Below are 23481 nucleotides of genomic sequence, written 5' to 3' on the forward strand. Positions count from 1 at the left end.
AACAACGTCACTGATTTTACTGGCGCAAATTGATGATGCGTGTAGCTATTTGCCCCAACAGTTTGCCCAAAGGTCCCTCCTATCCGTCCATTGTTTGAGATTTTAGTGAAGGGATTGACAGGGACCACATGTACCATTGGAATTGCCCATGGTGTTGAATAATATTGTCAACGGGTAAGCTTCATGCTACTGAATCATCTTCTGTTAATGTCTGTCTGAGATTTAATGCACTGGGTTTGTGGATTGAAATCACATATGCTGCTCTAATTGAGCTGTTAGTGGGAGCTAACGTCGTTAGCCACTGCTGTTAGCCAAGCAATACTAGTGAAGCTGTCATCCTCGCCCAGCATCAAAAACATGTTCAGCGTTATTTCACAACAATATCCAAGATTAATCTGAAGCAGACTTTGTTTAGGGGTAACTTCATCTACCCCGCCTTCATTTGACGTTGGCATTTCCTCTTAACGCTAGCTATTTTGTGTTCTCTGTCACTTGTCATGTTAGCTAGCTAGCGATAGATGTGAAAGAATTTAAAAAGCAGTGATGCCTCTCAGACCTGTAAATTAACTATAACGTTAACTGTTGACTAACATGGTTTGCTAAACGACCAAAGTGTATACATTTAATAAACATTCAGCTAGCGTGATGGATGAATGTGCAATGTGTGACTATTTGGAAACGAAAGTGTTAGCGAGGTACCGTTACGACATGGCAGTGCCAGGAAAGGTTGCATTGTCAGTCTTCGTACCTGTCCTCTCCTCTGTCCAACATGGGGTTACCTAGCCCCGAAACGTGGTTAAAGTTAATGACGTGAGGCCAAACTCCATTCACAAATCTCTCAGGTCAATGCTACCTTGTTTATCGGCAAAAGTGCATGTCTTGTAGAGGTCTACAAGTTAGAATTTAATCGAAATAACTACTGCTTGGTCTAGCTCCTGAAGACTCGTAAAAAGTCATGTTTTACCGGAATGTACAGTACGTTTACAGATAAGTAAGCTCTCAGATTTATGAACTGAGGTGGCTTGACCTTTTCATACAAGAGAACGGCAGTCAGCTAAGTATTTCATGTTGCTGTTTATGCTTGATAAACGCCCTCCTGTATGTTTCCTTTGGCCAGGCATGACTGGGAATGTCCGTTAATGTTCCAGTTAGAGGTTGATGGTTATGGAGGTTGTGCAGTCACTGGAGCCTCTGGTCCAGTGTCACGTGCTGCTTTTTGTGTCCTTTTTCTTTTGAGCCATGCTATCACGTGCTGGCCAGTTTGTCAAATCTAAGATGTTGTGATGGGACAGAGATAGAGACACGCATCACCCTGCCACGTAATGAGAGTCAGGCCAGTAGTAGTGCTGACTTTGACTTTTACTGAGTAGAAGGGAAAATACATCTCTCCTTTGAAGTTTTTGGCATTGGATTGTTCATTTACCTCTGTTCTTTACTTGCAATTAGAGTATTTACATATACAAACTGTGGCACTTACTGTAGGTCGCTCTGGATAAAAGCATCAGCTGAATGCTTGGGTTGTAAACTGTGAGGAGATGATGCAGCAGTCTGTGAAAGGATGATGGGAGCAGACAGCCCCCCTGGGATGTGACAACTATGACAGAGTAGTGATGATTTGTGTGTGATGCTGCAGGGTTTACAAGTTCACCTCCAGTGCTAGAACCTTGTTACTAGAACACTATGTGCAATGTAGTCTTGTGTTATCAACATTTTTTGGCATATTCCAGACTGAGGTCAGAACATTTTTAATATAGAAATTGTGTTCAATTAAACATAAATCCAAAATGTACCACTAATGTCTGGAATCTAGCCCAACTTTGAATGTTTTAGTCTAGCCTTGTCAAGAACTTAATCAAGCCTGGTAAAATACCCATCCTGCTAGCTAATTGAAAATACCAATATTCCAGATTTGACCTCTCCAGAGCAGAAGGCTAGGCAATATCATAAACAAGAACTTGTCTAGTTGGGACATTCTTAGTCATGGGATGACTCATAAGCACACAGACATGATCAGGCCTGGCATTTCAAATCGGGTGGAAAAGATGAAGCATGCCTCTGAGTGATGTTGTTATGATGGATACAGAATTTGTTTACCCATTACTTATGTCAATAGCTGTTAAAAACAAGACATATACAAGGTTTTTGCATAGAAGTGTTCTTTTTTTCTTCTCAAAGGCTTAAAGACGAGATGAAATGAAAAATGCCTTTTTAACCCTTTTAGATCACATCCCCGGTCATACTGTGCACCTATTTAACAATATATGCCAAAAAAAATACCAAAAATCAATTTCATTGTATTCTTATATCAAAATTCAATCATGTTTTCTTCCTGTAAAACAAAATATGCCGTGTGCTTACGTAAGCATGCCCGTAACTAATTTCAACCAATAATATCATGACATCCACCCATCAATCAATCTTCAACTTTTAGCGCACAGAGCTAAGAGGCTAAGATTCATTAGTTAGCTAGCTAGCAACAGCATGGTACTTCGGTGTGTCTTCGGGTGTTATGACGCCCACTTTTCAACGTTCAAATCAAATTCCTCCCAACGTTATGTCCCGCCTGTCTTTCCTGTTTCACTCGGAAATACGTCACGATACGGAAGTTAGATACTCTCGAAATGCCGTTTCATCTCGACTTTAATGTAAATACGACCATATACAGTATAATATATCTGTGCGTGGTTGTGGTAAAATCTCTTTTGTTCCACTACCTGTCGGTGTATGAAAGACCAGTATCGATGTGTCACTATGTCTACCAGGGCTGTGATGGTAGACACATGTTTAGGCTGTAGCATTGTGTGCTTCACAGTGATATTCCCTAATATGCTTTGTGAACCAAACAGTTTCAGCTCCACTGTTATGTAAGGGGAGGCTGAACGTTAATAAGGGACTCTCTCCTTCCACAGACATGCTTACACACACACACACACACACACACACACACACACACGCACACAGGCATGTCCGCATCCACATGCCAAGCGGCGAGGTCAACAAAGCAGATGGCATTTGGAGTTGTACATGCTTAGTAAAGGATGTGTAGGGTATAGGGCACAACATCCGTATTAAAGTAACAATCCACTGTCTGTTTTACTACTCCTTATTGATTATTGATATACAATAGATATTCAATCTATACCCAGTTCATTTGCTGTTCTAAACATCCAGTGTTGGGTAGCTCTTCCCTGGGAAAATTCCTCTGGTGCACAGGAAATAATGTGTTCTACGTTTCCGGCAGCAGTGGGTTGTGGTATACATGGAGGAAGATGAACAGAAGATTAGCATGAGCAGTGATAGCCACCATGGCTGAACAGACAAAGAAAAGAGCGGCACCTACAGAAACTCAAACTACATCAACAGAAAATCCAAGGAAAAAGACGTCAGTACTGGACAAAAAACCCCCCCAAGAATCTCGCAGATTGCCACCTAGCTACCACATTGTCTCAAACAGCACATGTCCTGTGCTGGTCAAATGCCTAGAATGTGTCTCTGTCCCATTCCTCTAGTGGGAGCCCATCCCTTTAAGAAGGCGCATCCCGTCTCCCTCCCTCCAGTCATCCCTTTAAGGCCTGGAAAAGTCCCTAGAGCGTTAGACAACAGGATGTAGGAGGGCTCCGTCTTGCTCCTCAGCCCTCCCCTAAAACAGTATGTGGCACACAACATGGAAATGAAAACGCATGGGAGTTACAGCAGCTGGCCTGCATCTTGCTACTAGGCTGTTAGTGTCGATTTGTCAATGGATGACTGCACAAAAGCCTAGAAATCTGCCTTTATAGCATAGAAACTGGCTGAGGCAGAGACGATAGTAGAAATCCTCTAGGTTTTTAAGACTTTGCCTTTAGCCTGAGTATGAGGCCGGGGTTCACAGTGAATTGATGCAATCCCAGTGGCTAAATAATTTCTTTCAACTTCTGCTGTTTTGAGTCCCTATCAATCCGGCTTTACGGCTAATGATCATAGTACAATTACTGCCACTTCACTAGTTTTAAGTGACATTGTGTCTGCTCTGGATAATAGACAACATTGTGCTGCTGTTTCTGTTGACCTGTCGAAGGCTTTTGATGCAGTCGATCATGCATTACTCCTGCATAAGCTTTCAGCCATTGACTTTGATTCCGTTGCAGTCAGATGGTTTCTGTCATTTAAGTTTCATATTGAGAGTCTTGTCAAAAAATTGAGATACATACTTCCCAGTGTTCTGCAGAAAGAGGATTGTGGAAGCAGTATTTCTTTCTGTTCTTGGCTACGGTGTTGTAATCTATAGAAATGCGGATGTTTCTACACTTAAACCCTTGTCCCACGTTTTATTACTGGTGATCCTTATGGAACGCGTCATTGTGTTTTGTATAGAAATGCAGGCTGGCCTTCCCTACCTGTGAGGCGGGACGAGCACCGGCACTTATTTATTTCTAAAGCTCAGATTTGGAGATTACGTCCTTATATTTCAAAGCTCTTAATCTGGAGCCCTGGGCCCTACCAGACTCATTCTTCCAACAACTTCATGCTTCAGGTTCCTAGAGTCAATTCTGGACATAGAAAAACTGCTTTTAGCTGCTGTGCTCCTTACGCTTGGAATAATTTGTAAAACCTATGAAAACTTGAAACGCCGATACCTGTGAGTCTGTTTAGTGGTCTTATCTCGTCTCTAGAGCTGTTTTAAATAGCCTGTTGATACCTGTTCTTTATCTTCCACTTTGATTGTGTTTGCACTGTGTTGTGTATATTTGCATGTATGCCTCCCAAGCTTCTGTGGATTGTGTATGTATTTGTGACATAATGTGTCTGTTTTTATATATATATTTTACATTCTATTTAGATAATGTTGTTTTTAATCGCTCATTGTAATTCTAGGCACCATTGTAAACGAGGAACAGCATCCTCAATGTGTCTCCTGAGATTTAAATACAGGTTGAATGAAAATAATGAATCAATGTTGGCAGGTAAGATCAATCAAACCCAGGCCAGCAGGGAAGAAGTTGCCAGGCAATCGATGGTTAAAGTGTCCAGCAGCGAGTACTAGTGTGGGAGGAATGTGGTTTTTTTTTTTTTTTCATCTGGGTTTAAATGTCAAAAAGAACGACTGAGTGGGAAGGAGAGAGAGAGGATGAATGTTGGCAGCAGCCTGGAGTCAGAGATGCGTCTACTGCAGATACTGATGATGAAAGAAAATTACAGTCAATGAAGATCCTATTTTCCACCACAGTTTTAACCTCTTTTTCAGCTCTTTTAGCTTTTGTCCACATATTTCATCAACCACATTTGTATGAATTCAGTTGAAATTTTAATCACCCTTAAGACAACTACCACCAATATCAGTTTTGTTCTCCTTTTTTTAGATCGTCAACCCGTCAACCCGTCAACCCGTCAACCCGGCATCCCTTGGGTTAAATAACGTCTTTGACATCTAAACTAACACTTGTCTCTGTCTTGCAGGTAAAGGTGTGTGTGTGTTTGTCCAGCGCAGCCACACCGCACCGCCCACCAGCGGGGGAACAGGATGTAATGACGCAGCGATAGCCACTCCCACTTTTCCTGTCCGGCAGTGTGTGTGCGAGTGAGTGGGGAGCCCCGCCCACTCTGTGGACAGGACATGTTTGAAGTCAAACCCCGGGCGGTGGAGAAGAAAGAGTCGAGCACGGAGACAGGTACGATGTTTGTGGTGTGTTACGTATCAATTAGTATTGATACGGCGTCTCATTCTCTGCTGTGAGAATGAGAAGCATCAGGTAGACAGTCCCCTACTATTGTAGAGCTACTAAAAGTTTTGACTTACATCAAAAGGTTATAGAGGCATAAAACCAGACAATTGAAAGGTCCATAGAAATATTCAAATGATATATCATGCTGCCCCAATGTACAGTAAGTTGTGTACCAACCTTGGTGGCTATATCTTGGAGCCTGGTGCTATAGTTAGCTCTGTCTGTCCCAGTAAACCACATATTTGCTCAGGCGGAAGGACATTGGCTTGTACAGTGGCTGAGCCAAAGGAATACACACACACACACACACACACACACACACACACGTGCACACACAGTCAAATGCATCATCATCAGCCCGCACTTGCTCTCAGCGCTGTTCTGAGCAGATACACATTGGCTTCCATTTATTTCAGTTATGAATTCATCACTGTTGACATCCATTCATTCTGTGTCCGGTGTCTGCACTCGGCAGTCGCTGTGCAGTTGACAGGACTTTTCACGATTCTGCTGTTTTTAATGGGTATATTTGTACTATTTGTATAGCTTGTATTATCACAAATTTACTGTGCAGCAATTTTGTATTACCGCAATGTTTGGGCTTCATTTGTGTTTTCCATCTTGTCCATAAATACCTGCATCACCACACAATAAAAGGACAGTCATCATTTTGGACATTTCCTATAGAAAAATGATCAGGAGTTTTGCAATCTGAAAGTTTTTTTTTTTTTTTTTTTTTTTAATGCAACATATTTGGCACTTTATTTCCCATATGTTGACATGCTCTTCAAAAACAGTTTGACTTCTTTAGACATTGAAGGCGAGAACACTGACATCACTTCCTTCATCTCACCAGGGCTACACAGTCTTGAACAAAAACATCATACCTCATCATTCATTTACTTTATATTGTGTTTGTGATACATGATGAGATGGTAATGATGAATTTGCTTCATTTGAGTATAATCAGTCATCATGTGATTCACATTACAGGATTTTAGCTGATTATAGCCTCCGCCAACTGATGAATAAATGCAGTGTAAACGTTAAAGTCGAGATGAAACGGCATTTCGAGAGTATCTAACTTCCGTATTGTGACGTATTTCCGAGTGAAACAGGAAAGACAGGCGGGACATAACGTTGGGAGGAATTTGATTTGAACGTTGAAAAGTGGGCGTGTCATAACACCCGAAGACACACCGAAGTACCATGCTGTTGCTAGCTAGCTAATGGGTGGATGTCATGATATTATTGGTTGAAATTGGTTATGGGCATGCTTACGTAAGCACATGGCATATTTTGTTTTACAGGAAGAAAACATGATTGAATTTTGATATAAGAATACAAAGAAATTGATTTTTTGGCATATATTGGTATATAGGTGCACAATATGACCGGGGATGTGATCTAAAAGGGTTAAAAAGGCATTTTTCATTTCATCTCGACTTTAAGCTAACCATCCTATTCCCTCTGACAGTCCGTAGAAATTGAGAAATATGTAATAAAACTATTAGATAATAGCAGGTCAATAATCTAAGTACTGCTTTGAGAAGATTAGTAGCAAATGATATTATTATTGGCTGGTTATTACATTATACAGTGAGTCATTACTTCCTGCTTGAATAATGTATCAGCCCGTAATATAATAACACTAATTGTCGGTCATTGCGGTAATTTAGAGTTGAACTAACATTAATAACTGTTGGGAGAGCAAACAGTGTCTATGGGACGGTGAAAGGTCTTCTCTCTCTGTCTATATCCAGATGAGGGGCTGGGCGGCAGCGGGAAGCACCGTGGCTCCTCGCTGGGCTCGGGCTCGGCCGGCTCGGGCTCCGTCTACCTGTCGGACAGCCAGGACTGGGTGGTTTCCCCCAGCTGCTCTCCGGACGAAGGCCCCGGCCCCCACAACGCCATCTCCCCCATGCTGGCCGAGGAGACCTTCCGCTACATGAGTAAGTGTGTGTGTGTGTGTGTGTGTGTGTGTGTGTTAGATGTAAATTACACAGCTTTTGATCTGATTATAGCCCGGATGAGGCATCACAACTGATTTTCGAGATCGGAGTGAGTCTGCGCTAGTTTGGGTCGGTCGTGCAGGTGATCTTGTAGTGTGTGAGAGTTCAGGGCTTTAATGCTACACTAGGCAACTTTGCACTTTGGCAGCCCCTAGTGGCAGCGAGAGATAACGGTTTGAATTTGTGAAAGTTTGAAGGACTTCATTACCCAGAAATGTGACCTCCGTAAACTACTAATTTTATCCAGATCCAGTCGGGACCATTTACCGTTATTTCAAACATGTTTGATTTTTATGACTCACATCTGGATAAGTATTGACGTCCTTCCTGTAGTGTGAGCTGGTCATTCCACTCAAATCTGAATGGAGACAAATAGCCAATGAGTGTTGAGCACTAGACAGAAAAAAAAGAGTTTGGAAAGAAAAATGCTCCACCTCCATGTTTGTTTTGGTTTGTTTTGGCGTTAGAATTCAGGTAGTGTGTGCTCCCCAGATCTATCTGAGAGACAGTCTGTGTGGAGAGAATGAGAATGAGAAAGAGTGTTTGTTTTGTAGATATCAGCGATGAAAAGTCCAGATTGTTGTAGTCCATGATTCTGTAATCGGTCTGCCATGGCTGCAAATGAAAAATCAATTACTTGGTATTGGTAAGAGTGCAACAATTATCATGCTTTGACTGATTGTTTATAGTGTGTGTGTCGGCCACACTGTTTGAGCTTGCATATATAATTGTGTAGAATGGTGTGAGAAAATCAGAAATTTGATGTGATTAAGAAAACACCAGATGTGCAGTCATAATGTTTTTAATTTGTTTTCTTACAACATATCCAAAGAAAAGCGTGGCAGCCGACAATAGAACCATTCTTGGGGGGGGAAAGAAAACCGAGACAGATATGGAACCAAAACTAAAATGACCCCCCAAGCAGCACTGTCACAGTGAATTACAGAAGAAACACCGTAGATATGCTCCATTGATGTTTTATGGGGAAAATCCACCCTAAAACTCTGTTAAAAAAACTGTTTGCTGGTGTATTTTTCTTATTCCAGTGTATAATTGACCAAACATGGACAACGTGACATCGCATTGATATTTGAAAATTGAAAATGGTAAAATTTAAAGATATTGAATATAGTCTCTTTCTCCTAGTCCAGCTTTTTTTCTCTCTCTCTCTCTGCCTGCCACTATCTGTAGCTTTTTCTCTCTTTCTCTGTCTGTCTCTCTCTGATTGGTCAAGCCTGTGATGATATCAGGCAGCAGATGGTGTGTGTGTGTGTGTGTGTGTGTGTGTCCATGGGGTGAGCATGTACACTTTAAACCAGCTGTGTGTGTGTGTGTGTGTGTGTCTCAGTGCATTAGCCATGTGAGGGTTTCACTGTATTCAGGACAGTTTTTCTTCAATTAAACACGCAGGGATTTGACCTGGTTATTATTTGGCACAGGATTGTCATTGTGTCTGTTTATCTTTGCCTGTGTGTACTAGACAGCTCTGTCAATGAGTGTGTGTGTGTGCATGCGTGAGAAAGAATGAGGAATCCAGTGATCCGGCCAGAGTTAAGAGCAGCTGAGTGCAATGAGAGTACAGGGCCAGAGTCACGGGACAGAGGGAGGGAAAGAGGAGGGATAGAGAGAGAGAGAGAGAGGAAGAAGACAGGAGGAGAGACTTATAGAGAGAGAGGGAGAGGAGAAGGACAAGGACGGCAGAGAGAGAGAGAGAGAGAGAGGAGTCGGGCCATGCCGGTTTTAAACTTCCACAATGAGGAGCTTTATGATCATTTCGCTATGGAAGGTGAGCCGAGGCGTTAAGATGGTGCTTGGTGTGTGTGTGTGTGTGTGAGAGAGAGAGAGAGAGAGAGAGAGAGGGAGAGAGAGATAGAGATAGGGAGAGACTGTGTCACTGCTGCAAGGTCATTCAGAATGTGACAAAAGTGCAGGGTGGAGGGGACAATGTGTATGTGAGCCTGTGTGTGTATGTTTGTGTGTGTGTGTGTGTGGTTAACCATGGCCATGCAGCATAAGTACAAGCCTTAACGGACAGGAAATGGGCAAGTCTGAGCGAGTGTTTCTGTTTACATTCAAACTAGTAGGCGGTATCAGTGTTACCAGTCAGAGGTGACTTGCGTTCCATTTTCTTACACACACATTTTGCAATAAAGCTGTTTTGTTAAAAGCGTTTATGAAATATACTTGACCTGACCTGATTCTCAGAGTTACACGCTGCGAGTGCATCAGCATTTCCCAGAATTCTCTGACAGTCCATTAACTTCTCCTTTGCTGATGTCCGACCCATAAAACTGCATCAAAGTCATGTTGAGGTTGTGCCTCTTCGTTTTGTGGAGGCACACGCACAAAAATACACACATGCCAAGTGGGAAATGAACTCCAGCCACCAGCCGAATGCTGTTCAATTTTAGCTGTAACTAAGTTTGTCTTCTCTACCTGCTGCTTTAGCAGGTAAACAACCATCATTTGGAAGTTCTGTTGAATTAAAAAAAACTGGAAAAATAAAGGCTTTTTTAACTCTTGCACATAGAAGAAAAGTGGCTTAGCTTCGTTTTTAAAAATATTCTTTTACCCTTGAGTCCAATGAGCTTCTTTTTTGCAAATGGACTTTAATAAAAAGTTTGAAAGCAAGGAGGCACTCTATCTATGCTATCCTCTATCTATCCTCTATCTACAAGTATTAATATTAGTTGAGCTGGTAAAATAGTGAAATTGGCTAGTGAATTTTGGAATCAGAGCACCCACTGTGGGCCGTGGACACAAAAGTTCCTGCACAGATCATAGAGAATTTCTGCTGTTACGCGTGCATTATTGGTCCAATCAAACAACACGGGGGCACTGGAGAGCTAATTTCCACTTTAGACATAACCATCCTGCTAATTTTTCCAAAATTTGGTCTAGTGGTAGATGGGCAGCCCTAATGGCCGCTCAACAGATAATATGTGGAACTGGCATATCTTGACAGTTGCATAGCATCAGTGGAGGTATGCGCTTTACTGAGTGCCATCTTGTTCTGGCATGTGTTTATGGCGGCGCACGTGTGACCTGGCTGTGGGTCCGTGTCCTGGGAGAAGGGGTACAGTAAGGGAGTCTCGGGGGATCGGGTAGCCGCCTGGTGACACATTTGCTCTGCTTCTGCAAACCTTGACTATTAATAGCGCCTGATGCACGACTGCCAGACGTGGCATGTTAATATTCTAATGCCACCCGGCCAAAGCCAAGAGGGACGTGAGAATGCTCCGGGGAGACTGGTTTATTCTTATCCGTCACTTTAACACATTCAGACAGTGGTGACAGATTGAGCAGCCGAAATATTTGAACACTTGTATATGATGATACAGGCATTGCAAGTGAACATTTTAGTTACAGCAGATGAAATTTAGCTCAAGAGTTCAAGAGTGCTAAATATTCTGTACTGTTTTGTGGATCTGTTGAAGTGGTGTCTTGGGTTTTATAAGTGACGTAAGATTTTTATCCAGAAGCAGATTGTGTGGTCAGTGTCAGAGCGTTATCACATGGACCAGATTTAGAGGATCAGACCGTAATTGATTCTAATACTTTGTAGTCTGGGAATCAGCAGAAGCACCAGATTTGACGTCGCACGTGTCTCACGCCTGATCCAACCTCACAAACAACATCGGCAGCAAAAACGTAAGGAAGCAGTCGGTTTTGAGAGGATTCCCAGGGTTATGGTTATGTGCTTTGTTGAAAAGATGGCTTTGGAATACCTACCACGGAATATAGCCTGATGTGACATGGGAATGATGTCATTCAAAGTGGCAAAATTGTTTGTCCTATATATTTATTGCTGCAATGTATTGCTCCTTAAAACTTGACCTTTGACCCCAACTTTCACATCCCATAGAGAAAACCAATAATGGACTCTTTAATTTGTATTTCAGTCAGTCAGTCAGTCAGTACTCATTTCAAAAGTAATATTGTTACATTATATTATTTTTATGTTACGCCACCAAATTTCTCAGTTGTATCCTTCCTTAATCTAAAAAAATCAGCATAACTCAACTTCTGTCTGACTGATCAGGGAAAGTAAACAGCATTGATATCCAATGTTCTCATCATCATTTTGCTCAATAAAATCAAAAGTAGAGGGAATACTTCCACCCAGACAGTCAACTTTTCTACCATTTCTCATTGAAGCTAGCTCAGTGTGAGAGACAACGACTAGTTATGGCCAAAACAAATCGATTATAGTTTTTGGATAATTCTATTTGAGTGTGATATTTAGAGGAACTACTAACAAAAGTAATGACATATTTTATTGATGCCACTGCATGCGTCAGTCCTTCCAGAAAAAGCTGAGAGAAAATGTCTCGGCTGAAAAAATGTCCACAAATCAGCAGGTAAGCAAAGCAAGCAGTGAGACGACTTTGTTTGAACAGGAGGCATCATGCTGCAGTTCCAAATTGGCCCTTTAAAATGTCCCAATAAACAAACAAATAAATGTTGGTGTATCTTTCTGTCTATCCATCCATCCAGTCAGGGTTTATTGGTGCCAAAGGTCCAACCAGGGCTGCAGCGTTTCTTAATAAGTCATCCATTGACCATTGCACATTAAAATGCTGTGTGTGTGTAAGAAGTTATGTCGATATCAAAATGACATAATACGATTTGGCAACTGATGGGATGTTACAGTCCGACAGATTGTTCTGCTTACTGAGTTCAGTGACTTCCTTCTGCAGGTAGACCCCACCTGTTTGTATGTGTGTGTGTGTGTGTGTGTGTGTGTGTGTGTGTGTGTGTGTGTGTGTGTGATGGCATTGGAGTTTTAGTTTGTTGAGGAAGAGTGTGGTAGAATATGATCAAACGACACTGTGGACATAACTGAGGATGCATCGGTACAGTGATGACATGCCCCTTCCTGCAGGTAAAGGCATATGTGTGTGTGTGTGTTTGTGCATGTGCGTACGTGCGCTTGAGGGTAAAATGGTGTACAGTAACAAGATGGATTATATGCATGTCACGTGTATTGTCTTCCTGTGTATGACAGAGATAGCCCTCTTGGGCAGGGGTTATTTTTAACCACTGCTTGTCGGAGGGGGTGGGGGTGGGGGGGCAGTGTCCACATCCAGAGGTCACTGTGGGCCTCAGATTACTGGACGCCGCTGATCCATCTGACCTACTCTGCTCTCGTGCTGCTCCTCTGGAGGCTGTCTAGCACTCACTTTCTATTACATGTGGTCTTTGCTGATCAGTAGGCTGTTTCACTAGACTGAATTTACAGAATAAAAGTAGGAGAGTAAAAATTAGCCACGAAGATGTGCAGCATAATATGGTGAAATGTTATCCAATCACAGAAAACATGATTGTAGACATACAGCAGCCTTTGGGCTTTAGTATGGTGTAAGGCTGCCCGATTATGGCTAAAATGATAATCCTGATAACTTTGTGAAATATTGTTTACATTCACTAATGACGATTATTTGTTTAATTTGAGGAACAAAATTATTTTACTGCACTTAGTGGATCTTTTTTTATATATGATATATATGATCAAATACTATTAACTGTGCAGCCCTAGTATGATATGAAGAACTGAAGTTGTCATGTAGGATGTTTACAGCTATCAAATGCTACAGTGTACACTGGTTGTTATATTGTCAGGATTGTGTAAGTCTAGACTTCTGTAGACCTGTTTATGTGATATGATCTTCTGTATTCATTATTTCTACCTCATACTTGTCGGTTACATTGTGTTTGATACCACTCTATTTGCTCTATTCTTATCTCATCCCTTTGTTTCTGTACTGAATCCTATTATTTGCTGTTGCTGCAGCGTTTCAGTTTCCCCACGGCAATCATTAAAGTTTCATCTAATCTAAGCATTGAAATCTAATGCGATCTCGCTGTGAGATTGCGGCAAATCTGAAAAGGACACAGGAGAGAAAGTTGTAGTGGGATTTGTTTATTTTTGATCCACCGTGAGTGTGTGTGTGCTTGAACTGAATCGGTTTCTAGCGTATGTGCTGTTTATTTGTATGGAGGCGTCTTTGGAAAAGCTGGAGGCTCAATGATTAGACTTGCCACTCTTCTTCAAACAGGAGGAAGGGGGAGCGGTGCAGCGCTGGTGACGCCCACTCAGGTGCTAAACGCAGACCAAACTAATCACTCTGTAGATTCTCTGATTCTCGACCAACTAATGGTTCTTTTGAAATGGGTGTACTCAAGCTTCAGCTTTCGCCCCCACACCTTCCCTCTCTCTCTCTCTCTCTCTCTCTCTCTCTCTCTCTCTCTCGCTTCACTTTGCTAGTTTTCCTTCTTTCATTTCCCTCTTGCTCTCTTTGTCCCATCCATCCTTTAACCAACAGGTTGCTCTTAACTTTTTCTCCTTTTTCTCTCTTTCTCTCTCTCTAGCGTATCTTGCTTTGGAGCCCTCTTCCTATTCCCACCCCGGCTCTCAGAGCCTCTCCAAAGGTATCCCTCTCTCCCTCCCTATCTGCCTGTACAGCTCTCCGACTCTCTCCCGTAGCTCCAGTGTGAGAGAGGGGCTTCAGTTCTCGGCGTGGCCCAGAGAGGTGCACTTTAACTGGGATCAGAGCGCGTTAGTGCTCCCACTCCGGAGCCGTGGACCTGGAGCCCCTCTCTGCTTCTTGCATGTAGATGGCAGCAGACGAGAGAATGGCCTAGCCTAGGTCTGCCACTCTTCACAGCTTGTAGTGGCACAATATAGTGTGTGTTTGGGCTCTGTATGTCTGTGTAATAGCTCTTACTCCACGTTCAGACCACTAGCAACTACAGCTGGAAGATATTGACAAAAATCGATTGCAATTGTGATTTTAAACTGCTTTTAGTTTAAGTATGTCTCGCCATAAATCTTTTAGAACTTTAAAATTGTTTAAAGAAAAGTGATTTTGTTAAAAAAAAATAGATGTCAGTGTGCAGGATTTACTGAGTTTAAATACGATGAAAGGTTTGCACTAATATTGTTGTTGATTCATGGACCAAAGATTACCTGCAGCTCTAAAACACCTATTTCAGAAATCCATTTTGGACGCCTCTCTCTCTCTTAAGCAATTAATTGCAGCCTCTGCGATTTGGAAATTGCAGATGTTCATATTGTGATTTAAATTTTTTTTAATGAATTGTTCAGCTCTACTAGCTAGCAACCACATTGCAATGTTATTGCCCCATATCCGATATGAGCTGGCCGATTACTTTGCAATAAACCCGACATGCAGTATAACACAACACTAGTTCATGATTGCCTGCTGATGAAAGGTCAAAGCCACAGCTGCAGCCAGCTTTAGCAAGCAGAGAAATGAGGAAATGAGGCAACTGCGGTCAACACTGGCTGTAGAAAATGAACGGGCTTCTCAAGTTGCTTGTGGTCAGAACACTTTATTAGGTTCTAGGTGAAACTGGCATGCTGCAGAAGTGTGTCCATTAGTTTGTGGTGATTGTTTTAGTAAATCACAGTTAGTTTTTTCAGTGAGTGTCTTGTTGTGTGGAGGTCCCGGAATGCATTTTGTGGTATGATTTGCATGCTGGTGTGTGTCTGTCTGTATCTGTGTGTGTGTCTGAAAAGTTATATTGCCTCTCTGTGTCCAGTCCTCAGTGCGGACCGGGTGGAGCAGATGACCAAGACCTACAATGACATCGATGTGGTCACACACCTTTTGGCTGAGGTAGGCGCCCTCTTAAAGAATGTACAGTCACTTGGAAAGGTATTTCTTAACGAGCAACAGCATCCGATTGGCTGACTGACCCCGGGTGTCCTGTGCTCTCATTGGACAGCGGGACCGGGACTTGGAGCTGGCAGCTCGGATCGGCCAGTCGCTGCTGCAGAGGAACCACCTGCTGCAGGAACGCAACGAGGCCGTAGAGGAGCAGCTGGCACAGGCCTTGGACCAGGTAGCTAACACACACACACACTCACTCATGCACACACACACACACACACACACACACACACACATGCAAATACCCACTCCCGAACCCCTCCCCTTTGTCCAGGTGCACCAGCTGCAGCATGAGCTCAGTAAGAAGGACGAGCTGCTGCGCATGGTGGCCAGCGCCTCGGAGGAGAGCGAGACGGACTCCAGCTGCTCCACGCCGCTCCGCCAGCCGCACCCGCCGGGGGGGGGCACCGCCGCCGCCGCCCTCAGCCAGCTGGAGGCGCTGCAGGGCAAGCTGCAGGAGCTGGAGGAGGAGAACCTGACGCTGAGGTCTGAGGTACGGGGGTATTCACAAACACAAAAAAATGGTGAATGGTGTATGGTTTGGATGTTGGAAGTGCTAAGTGGTTCCTCTCCTCTGCAGGCCTGCCACCTGAAGTGCGAGACCATCACCTATGAGGAGAAGGAGCAGCGGCTGGTCAGCGACTGCGTCAAGGAGCTCCGTGAGTCACACACACACACACATAGAAAAAACACACCCTCTCAGGTTTGGAATGGTCATTTTAACTGTGTCGGTGTGTTTATATGTACCTGTGCATGTGTGTGTGTGTGTGTTCCAGGTGAGTCCAACAGCCAGATGGTGTGTCTGTCAGATGAACTGTCTCAGAAGAGCGAGGAGCTGCTCAGACACCAGGAGGAAATCGCTCAGCTGCTTTCCCAGATAGTAGAGCTGCAGCACAGAGTGAAGGAGGTGAGGAGGGATGGAGGGCGCCATTGAACTAGTACAGATTACATAAAGCATAGATCTAATTAATGATCAGTTCAGTTGAATGTGAGCTCAGCTCTCTGGCTCCCTAGTTGATCTTTGTTTACATGCCGGTGTTGTGTGTTTGTGTCTCCACAGTTGGCTCTGGAGAAAGAAGAGCTGAGGATTCACCTGCAGGCCTCCAAAGATGCTCAGAGGCAGCTCACCGCAGAGGTGGGTCCCAACACACACACACACACACACAGTTAGAACCCTTATGGCGGGATGTTAGGCAACTCAAGTGGTTCTTGTTATTTTATTTTACTCACATTCTGGAAGCAGGCTTTCATTTTGATTTCAGTTGTTTTTGGTCACACTTGTTTTTGTTGCAGTTTACGATAATAACCTTGCCTGCCTGTACTGTGGGTTGTACTCTCCGTTATTAATAGCTTGGCACTCTGGGTGCATGTAATCTAATAAGATTGAAGTTGTCTATTAATAAAGTGTCACCCAAGCAGAAAGTGCAAACAGTAAAGCAGTAGACAAATGAATTGTGAGATGGAAAATGAAAAGGAAAAACACATAAGTAAATGGAATTACAAACTGCTTTGCAAATTGATTTGTACATTCAGTAATTTATTCATTGAATAAAGAGAGAATTTTGAAATTGAATTCTCATTTCATTACCATTTTAATGGTTTGATAAAGTGTTTGTAATTGTCTCATTTAAATTTAATTGCTTGAATTTTTATTCATCTTTTAATGAATAATAATTAGTTCATTGTGCAAATCAATTTATAAATTCAGTAATTTATTCATTACATAAAGACATTCATTTATTAACAGTTGAATAAACAGTTTTATTAATTGGCTCATTTAAATGTAAATTTAATAACTTTTTAGGTAATAATGATCGCTGAGCTAATCTATATTTACTGCCACAGAATAAACCAGGCTGCATACAGAATCTCTGCTGTACATCGTTATATGTAGTCATGCTAAATAACCACTGCGTGTGTGTGTGTGTGTGTGTGTGTGTGTGTGCGCGTGCTGCAGCTGAACGAGCTGGCGGAGAGGAATGCGGAGTGTGTGGGGATGCTCCATGAGTCACAGGAGGAGATCAAGGAGCTTCGCAGTAAAAACACTCCCTCCGTCGGGATGCGACGGCAGCTTTCCTACGGCCTCTACCCCATGGTGAGACACACACACACACCATTAACTTTACTGCACCTCTAATGTACAGTACTGTGCTGAGACACACACTCTTTGACCTTTACTGCAACTTAATGTACTATGGTGAGACACACTCAACATAACAGCAAAGAGAACAATATAGATATAAATAAGACAAATAGTGGGTATTGAAGAATTGAACAAATAAAGATATTGAAAATAATATAGCAAATAAATGGAGATAAAGCTACATCTAATATCAGCAGATAAGGTTAAGGAAATTGCAGGTATGTGTGTGTGTGTGTGTGTGTGTGTGTATATTAAACCATTGGTTGAAGGTGTATATCTTTTTCCTTCACTTGATGTCCCGATTGGCCATTTTGCTACAGCCATTTTGTGTCTGGTATATATAATTCAACTGAGGACACAAAATGGTATATTGAGTGTGTGTGTGTGTGTGTTGCAGGACTCGCTGGCAGCAGAGATCGAGGGCACCATGAGGAGAGAGCTGAGTGTGGAGGAAGAGACGGCTGTTCAGGACCAAAGGTCAGCCAGCCCACATTTTACTGGGGGAAAATCCTCTACCTGGTTTACATTTCCGGTTTGTTTGGAATAAACAGAAGAAGAAGAACTGGGTAGTTAGCGTGAGCAGTGATAGCCACCATGGCTGAACAGACAAAGGAAAGAGAAACTCAAACTGCATCAACAGAAACTGTTATTATATGATCTATCTCCCATTACACATTAAGTCCATAATCCACATTTACTTCCTTTATCACAAATGGGAATGAAGCTGCAACTCTCCTTTGCCACTTAAATCTGTGTTGCCATGGTTTCTGCTTCACCCATCTGTCCCAACTCTCACACAACAGACTGGAATTTGCCTTAGTCACACTGCAACCAACCAGGTGTAATTCCTATTAACTGACAGCATTTACAGTCTTAATTAGTATCAGTAATATCCCAACATTATGCTTCATATCTTTAGTAGATATTATATTAACATGAGGCAGTCTTGCATCCAATGTCATGGATGTAACGGCTAATCCGGTTGCTGTAATCTTTAATTTAGACCTAACTATCAACAATATTTAAGTATAATTTCGGTGTATATTTTTTATAATTTTATGTTTCTATTCTATATATTTTCCATGCATATGACATAAATGAAATATGGCCGTCAATTTTTCATTTATTTAATTACATCCTGGTTCAATACTCAATTTAATGCCTTCAAGCTGATCTCTGACCCCAGGCTCTGACCTTTGACCTCTGCTCCCCCATCCCCTTGCAGAGTTACCCAGAAGCGAGTCTTCCAGACGGTGCGCTCCATCAACGCCTCGGCGTCGCGGCCGGCCTCGGCCACGCCCCCCATCCCCGGGTCAGGGGACAGCTCTCTGGTGATGACCGCACAGCCCTTCCAGTCTGCTCAGGGGTACGCAACAAGCGCTCCTAACGTCTGCTGTAAAAGAGCAGAATATCGACTCTTTGTAATTTATTTAAATCCAGTGCAGTAAATCAAGGGGAGAAGATTAAGACATGCACTTTCAGTTCGATAAAGCATGTGATAATCTTGAAACTAAACTAAGCTGTGTGTGTGTGCAGAGACGAGGTGCGGCTGGGCCAGCCGGGCTGTCCGGGGGGGAACGACCTCACCAGCGCCCTGCACCGCCTGTCGCTGCGGCGGCAGAACTTCCTATCGGAGCGGCAGTTCTTCCAGGCGGAGCGGGACCGGAAGCTGCAGGCCCTGGCGGGGGCGGCGGCGGAGCCGGAGTGGGGGGGCAGCGGCTGCAGCTCGCCGATGGGCAGCGCCTTCTCCTCCTTCTCCAACCTGTCAGAGCTCTCCTTCGCCTCCAGCCTCTTCAAGACCTTCCTGCCCGAGAAGCTGCAGATCGTCAAGCCCATGGAAGGTCAGTTTTTTTTATTTTTTTTATATGAGTTTATGTGAATGGATACATCAAATACATCTATCAAATAACTGCGTTATGCTTTGTCAGGCTCGCTGACCCTCCACCACTGGCAGCAGCTGGCCAAGCCCCACCTGGGCACCATCCTGGACCCCCACCCCGGCGTGGTGACCAAGGGTTTCCGCCCGCTGCCCCAGGACGCCGTCTACCGCCTCACCGACCTGGAGGAGGACGAGGAGGATGACGAGCACAGGCGGAGGGGGGACGCGGTCTTGGAGAAGGGGGCGGCAGAGCGGGGTAAGGGAGAGGAGGAGGAGGAAGAGGAGGAGGAGGAAGGAGGCATCACCTTCAAGGTTCGCTTCTCATCCACGCCGGAGGACAGTAAGGAGAGGAAGCGTCCAGTGTCGCCGCTCCCCGTCCTGCCGCTCCCCGTCCCGCCTCTGTCTCCCACTCTGCCGAAGTCACCTAACCCACCCTCCTCCTCCTCCTCCTCCTCCTCCTCCTCCTTCTCCTCCTCTTCGGCCAGATCTGAAATCTTTGTGACTCCTGCACCTTGTCGCATCATGCAGACATCCAGCCTATCAACTCAGCCCATTCCCGGAGTCTCCACAGCTCCCATCCAATCACAGAGTCAGATCAGCACCTCCACATCCACAACACCGTCTTCCTCTGGTGAGCTTTTTGAAATATCACTTGAAACACTTTAATGTTTGGGTGTTGAAATTGGACAATATCAGGTTTAAGATTGTTTTTCTCATGATGTTCTTTCTTGGTGTGTTTAGTCCAAAACCCAGGGAAGTGCCAGAGCTCCACCTTCTCCACCTACACCTTCACCACCTGCCGCATCCTGCACCCCACTGACGTCACCCAGGTCACCTCCAGGTAACCCCTCCCTCTACACAGGATGAAGATTTTTGTGGCATTTCTACTTTTTAATATTATACAGTGGTGAATGACATTATGACTTTCCTCTCCTTGTCCGTCTCTTTCTGTCCGTCAGTTCCCAGTCGTGTATCTCGGCCAACACCCCCAGCTCCATGCGGACGGGTCCCAGCACCCCGGTGACGCCCTGCAGGCTGAGTCTGGGCGACTCCTTCCCCCCCCGCCGCCCCGCCGCGCCCCCCGGCAGCCTGGCCAAGCTGGTCCTGGAGAAGGGCATCTCTGCGCAAGTCTCCGCCGACACGCCCCCTCCCTCCCCGAAACTCGCCGCCCGGCAGCCCCTCTTCCACCTGCTCCCCGGCACGCCGCCCAACTCCCCGTCCCACTCGCCCGCCCCCTCCCCCGTGCCCTTCGAGTCCCGCCCGCTCCCTGCCGACAACTTCCTGGCATCGCGGCCGGCGGAGCTCTTCCTCCAGGACGTTTACGGGCTGAACCTGGGCCGCGCCCCGCGCCCCGACCTGCCCAGCCCCTCCCAAGTCCCCCCGGCCCTCCTCCCGCCCCCCAAGTCTGGCCGCGCCAGGCCCGACGCGGCCAGCGTCAGCCTGGTGGAGAGGCTGCGCCGGCTGGGGTTCGCCAAGGTGCTGCAGGGGGCGGAGTCCGAGGCCCCGCTGCGGCGCCAGGATTCGGCCACTTTCGTGGCGGCGGGCGGAGGGAGCTTATTGGACGGCCTGAGGCGCAACCAGAGCCTCCCGGCCATGATCGGGGCGCGGGCAGGGATGTCAGCCGCTCACTCCTCCCAGACCGCCCCGCCTCCTCCTCACCCCACCTCCCTGGCCCTCCCCCCGCCGCCGTGGGGAGACCTCAAAGAGCGACGGCGCCGGCTCGCCTCCATCTCCCACCCCCCGCCCAGCTCAGCCAAACGCTGAGGAGGAGGCGGGCGGAGCGGGAGGGGAGACGCACACACTCCTGAACATGAACCTCCTCCCTCTGCTCCTCCTGTACACCTCCACCCCACCCCATTCCCCCCTACCTTACCTCTCCTCCTCCCTGTGTCTGGAGAGAGGAAACAGGGCATCCAGTGGGCAGAATAATCCCTCCTTTTTATGAATTAATTTTAAAGCACAATGTTATTGACTGTTTTTACTGACACCGGAGTGTCTGTGTGTGTAGACGCTGATCATAAAGGCCTTAGCTCGCCTGGGAATGAGTCATTCCACGCTCAGTACCTTCTCAGCAGTGTGTGGATCTCAGATCGGTTCTGTATTTCTCCTGTGAGGCTCTGGATGTTCAAACAGATAGAAGAGCGGTGGGCGGTGAAGAAAGGATCGCACGTAAGTAGATGAGGGTTTGTGGATGTTGGATAAAGGGCAAGAGGGAAAAAGGTGAAAGAGGGAAAGGGAGAGCACAGTCTCTGTATGTTTATTAATGGCGGAAGGGAAAGCAAGGGATGGAAGTAGAGGTAAAGAGAGGAAGGCTGAGCATCCAGAGTCTTACTGTTTCAAGGGCTTGTGCTGTCGTGGGTCGGAAAAGCTTTAGTCTTTAGACAAACGGCCATCATGCTAGCCATTTCTCTATAGCAGGGCCAACTCAATGGTTTTATGACCTTTACAGTAAGAGAAGGGATTCACCTTGCTTGTATTTTGTTTAAGAAATAGAAGGCTCTTTTGAGTAAGTGTTAGTTGACTTGACCTGTAACCTGTAGACAAGTGATAGCTTCTTAGTTTATAGTTTCCCCCAGTAGAAGGCGCCAAACTGCCAGGCTAATCTTGTACACAGACCTTGCCTCTCCAGTATTATAAAGATTTTCTAGTTGACGTTTGCTGTGCCGATGTCAGGTGACTCTCCATGTGCAATGCGCCCCCCCTGTCTGTTTGCATGGCATGTCAGAATCGGCCTACGGGTCCCAGCATGCACCTCTCAGCAGACAGGTGAGGCGGGGTCCGTACCGGGGTCCCGGTCGGCCGCTAGGCGAACGAACGGGTCTCTTTACCGAAAGATCCGCCTTTTTTCTTCAGGTCTTGTGTTTTTGTTTTTGTTTTTTGAAAGAGGCCTTAAGGGGAAGCCAGCACTGTTGTGTGGGTGTCACTATTTTGTTCGTTTCCAGCCACCATCCTTATCTCAGGCCCATGAGATGTTCAGGTTCTAATATGAGAGAAAACCACTGGCGCATTGTTTTGGTTGTACATCACATCCAGTTATTTGTCTCTGGGTTATTTTAAGGTCGTGTGTGCTTCTCTTATTGGCCAGCAGATGGCGTTATTGCTTTACATGTCCATTGAACACCTAGGAAATGTGAGAAAACATCTGAAAGTTCATACTGCATACTACCTGTTAAATCATGTGCTCTGCAAACTGACAAATACAAACATATAATGCAACATCTCGATGTATATTTCTACCATCATCATATCTCCTACTGAATTGTATGCAGTATGGGCTTTCAGATACTGGGACCTAGATTTGAACCCCAGTTTGACCCCTGACCTTTCAACCTTCCATGCTGCTGTCACTTCCATCTGTCCATCCACTGAACCGGACTACTCAGTTACTGCACTTTTACTTATTTAACCCTTAATTTACTGACATCGCTGTCGGAAGTATAGGAAACGTATATTACTGACAGATATTAATGAGATAAGTTTAGCATTATTATTAAGTTAGATAAGTTTAACTCGTTATTGAAGGCTATAGTAATAATGTCAGCTAACATTTCATCATGAGATTTTAATATATGTAGCAGTTGTTTTTGTTTGCTTTCCAGACGTAGAGACCCACAAAAGGGAATCCAAAATCTTGTGTTTTTTTAAAAACTGTTATCGAACCAAAACTTTTTATTTTTGAAGAAATGAATTACTCTGTTGGCTTGTGTGTGTGTGTGCGCGTATATGTGATGCATTTCGTCGTAATTAGCTGTAACATATTTAACAATGGAAGAAGAGCTTCAGTTTGATGTTGGAGGAGGGGGAGGGAGGGAGCTGCATTGAGACTGTTCATATCAGGTGTGCTATAGTTGTCAGATCCACTGTGTTCAGCTAAAGCCCCGCGGTTATGAGTTATCTAGGAGGACGTTCAGGTTTATGTCTTTTGTTAAAATATGAATTGTCCTGTGACCTCCTCATGCCTCCCCTCTAAGCCTATGATCCTTTGTAAAATACTCATGGCTATCATTCAGTTGCCTCTGTTTTTTAAAATAAAGCAATGGAAACAAAG

The 23481-nt window shown here is 44.6% G+C and overlaps 1 protein-coding gene across 2 annotated transcripts; it reads left to right on the top strand.

Annotated features, from left to right (window-relative positions):
* The first annotated feature begins 119 nt into the window (after positions 1-119).
* Positions 120-23480, top strand: trak2 (trafficking protein, kinesin binding 2). 2 transcript variants are annotated; one of them, XM_071901186.2, is made up of 16 exons: positions 120-174; positions 5437-5648; positions 7466-7654; positions 15281-15357; positions 15467-15583; positions 15686-15904; positions 15992-16070; positions 16188-16318; positions 16472-16546; positions 17369-17506; positions 17952-18031; positions 18780-18920; positions 19091-19395; positions 19483-20064; positions 20175-20274; positions 20393-23480. In XM_071901186.2, exons 2-16 carry the CDS (start codon positions 5594-5596, stop codon positions 21195-21197), a joined length of 3093 nt encoding a protein of 1030 aa, XP_071757287.2. In that variant the 5' UTR covers positions 120-174; positions 5437-5593; the 3' UTR covers positions 21198-23480. The 2 variants fall into 2 exon arrangements, with proteins under 2 accessions (XP_071757287.2, XP_071757289.2); XM_071901188.2 differs by lacking the exons at positions 120-174; positions 5437-5648; positions 7466-7654 and adding an exon at positions 9431-9500.
* Position 23481: the final 1 nt, after the last annotated feature.

This window comes from Centroberyx gerrardi, chromosome 21 (assembly GCF_048128805.1).
Source record: "Centroberyx gerrardi isolate f3 chromosome 21, fCenGer3.hap1.cur.20231027, whole genome shotgun sequence".
In the NCBI taxonomy this organism is placed as follows: domain Eukaryota; kingdom Metazoa; phylum Chordata; class Actinopteri; order Beryciformes; family Berycidae; genus Centroberyx; species Centroberyx gerrardi.

Excerpts from the sequence above, each read along its gene's own strand:
- trak2 (XM_071901186.2), top strand. The coding sequence starts at position 5,594 with ATGTTTGAAGTCAAACCCCGGGCGGTGGAGAAGAAAGAGTCGAGCACG. Across the intron at positions 16,319-16,471 it reads TGCAGCACAGAGTGAAGGAG|TTGGCTCTGGAGAAAGAAGA; the intron begins GTGAGGAGGGAT and ends GTGTCTCCACAG. Across the intron at positions 18,032-18,779 it reads ACGGCTGTTCAGGACCAAAG|AGTTACCCAGAAGCGAGTCT; the intron begins GTCAGCCAGCCC and ends ATCCCCTTGCAG.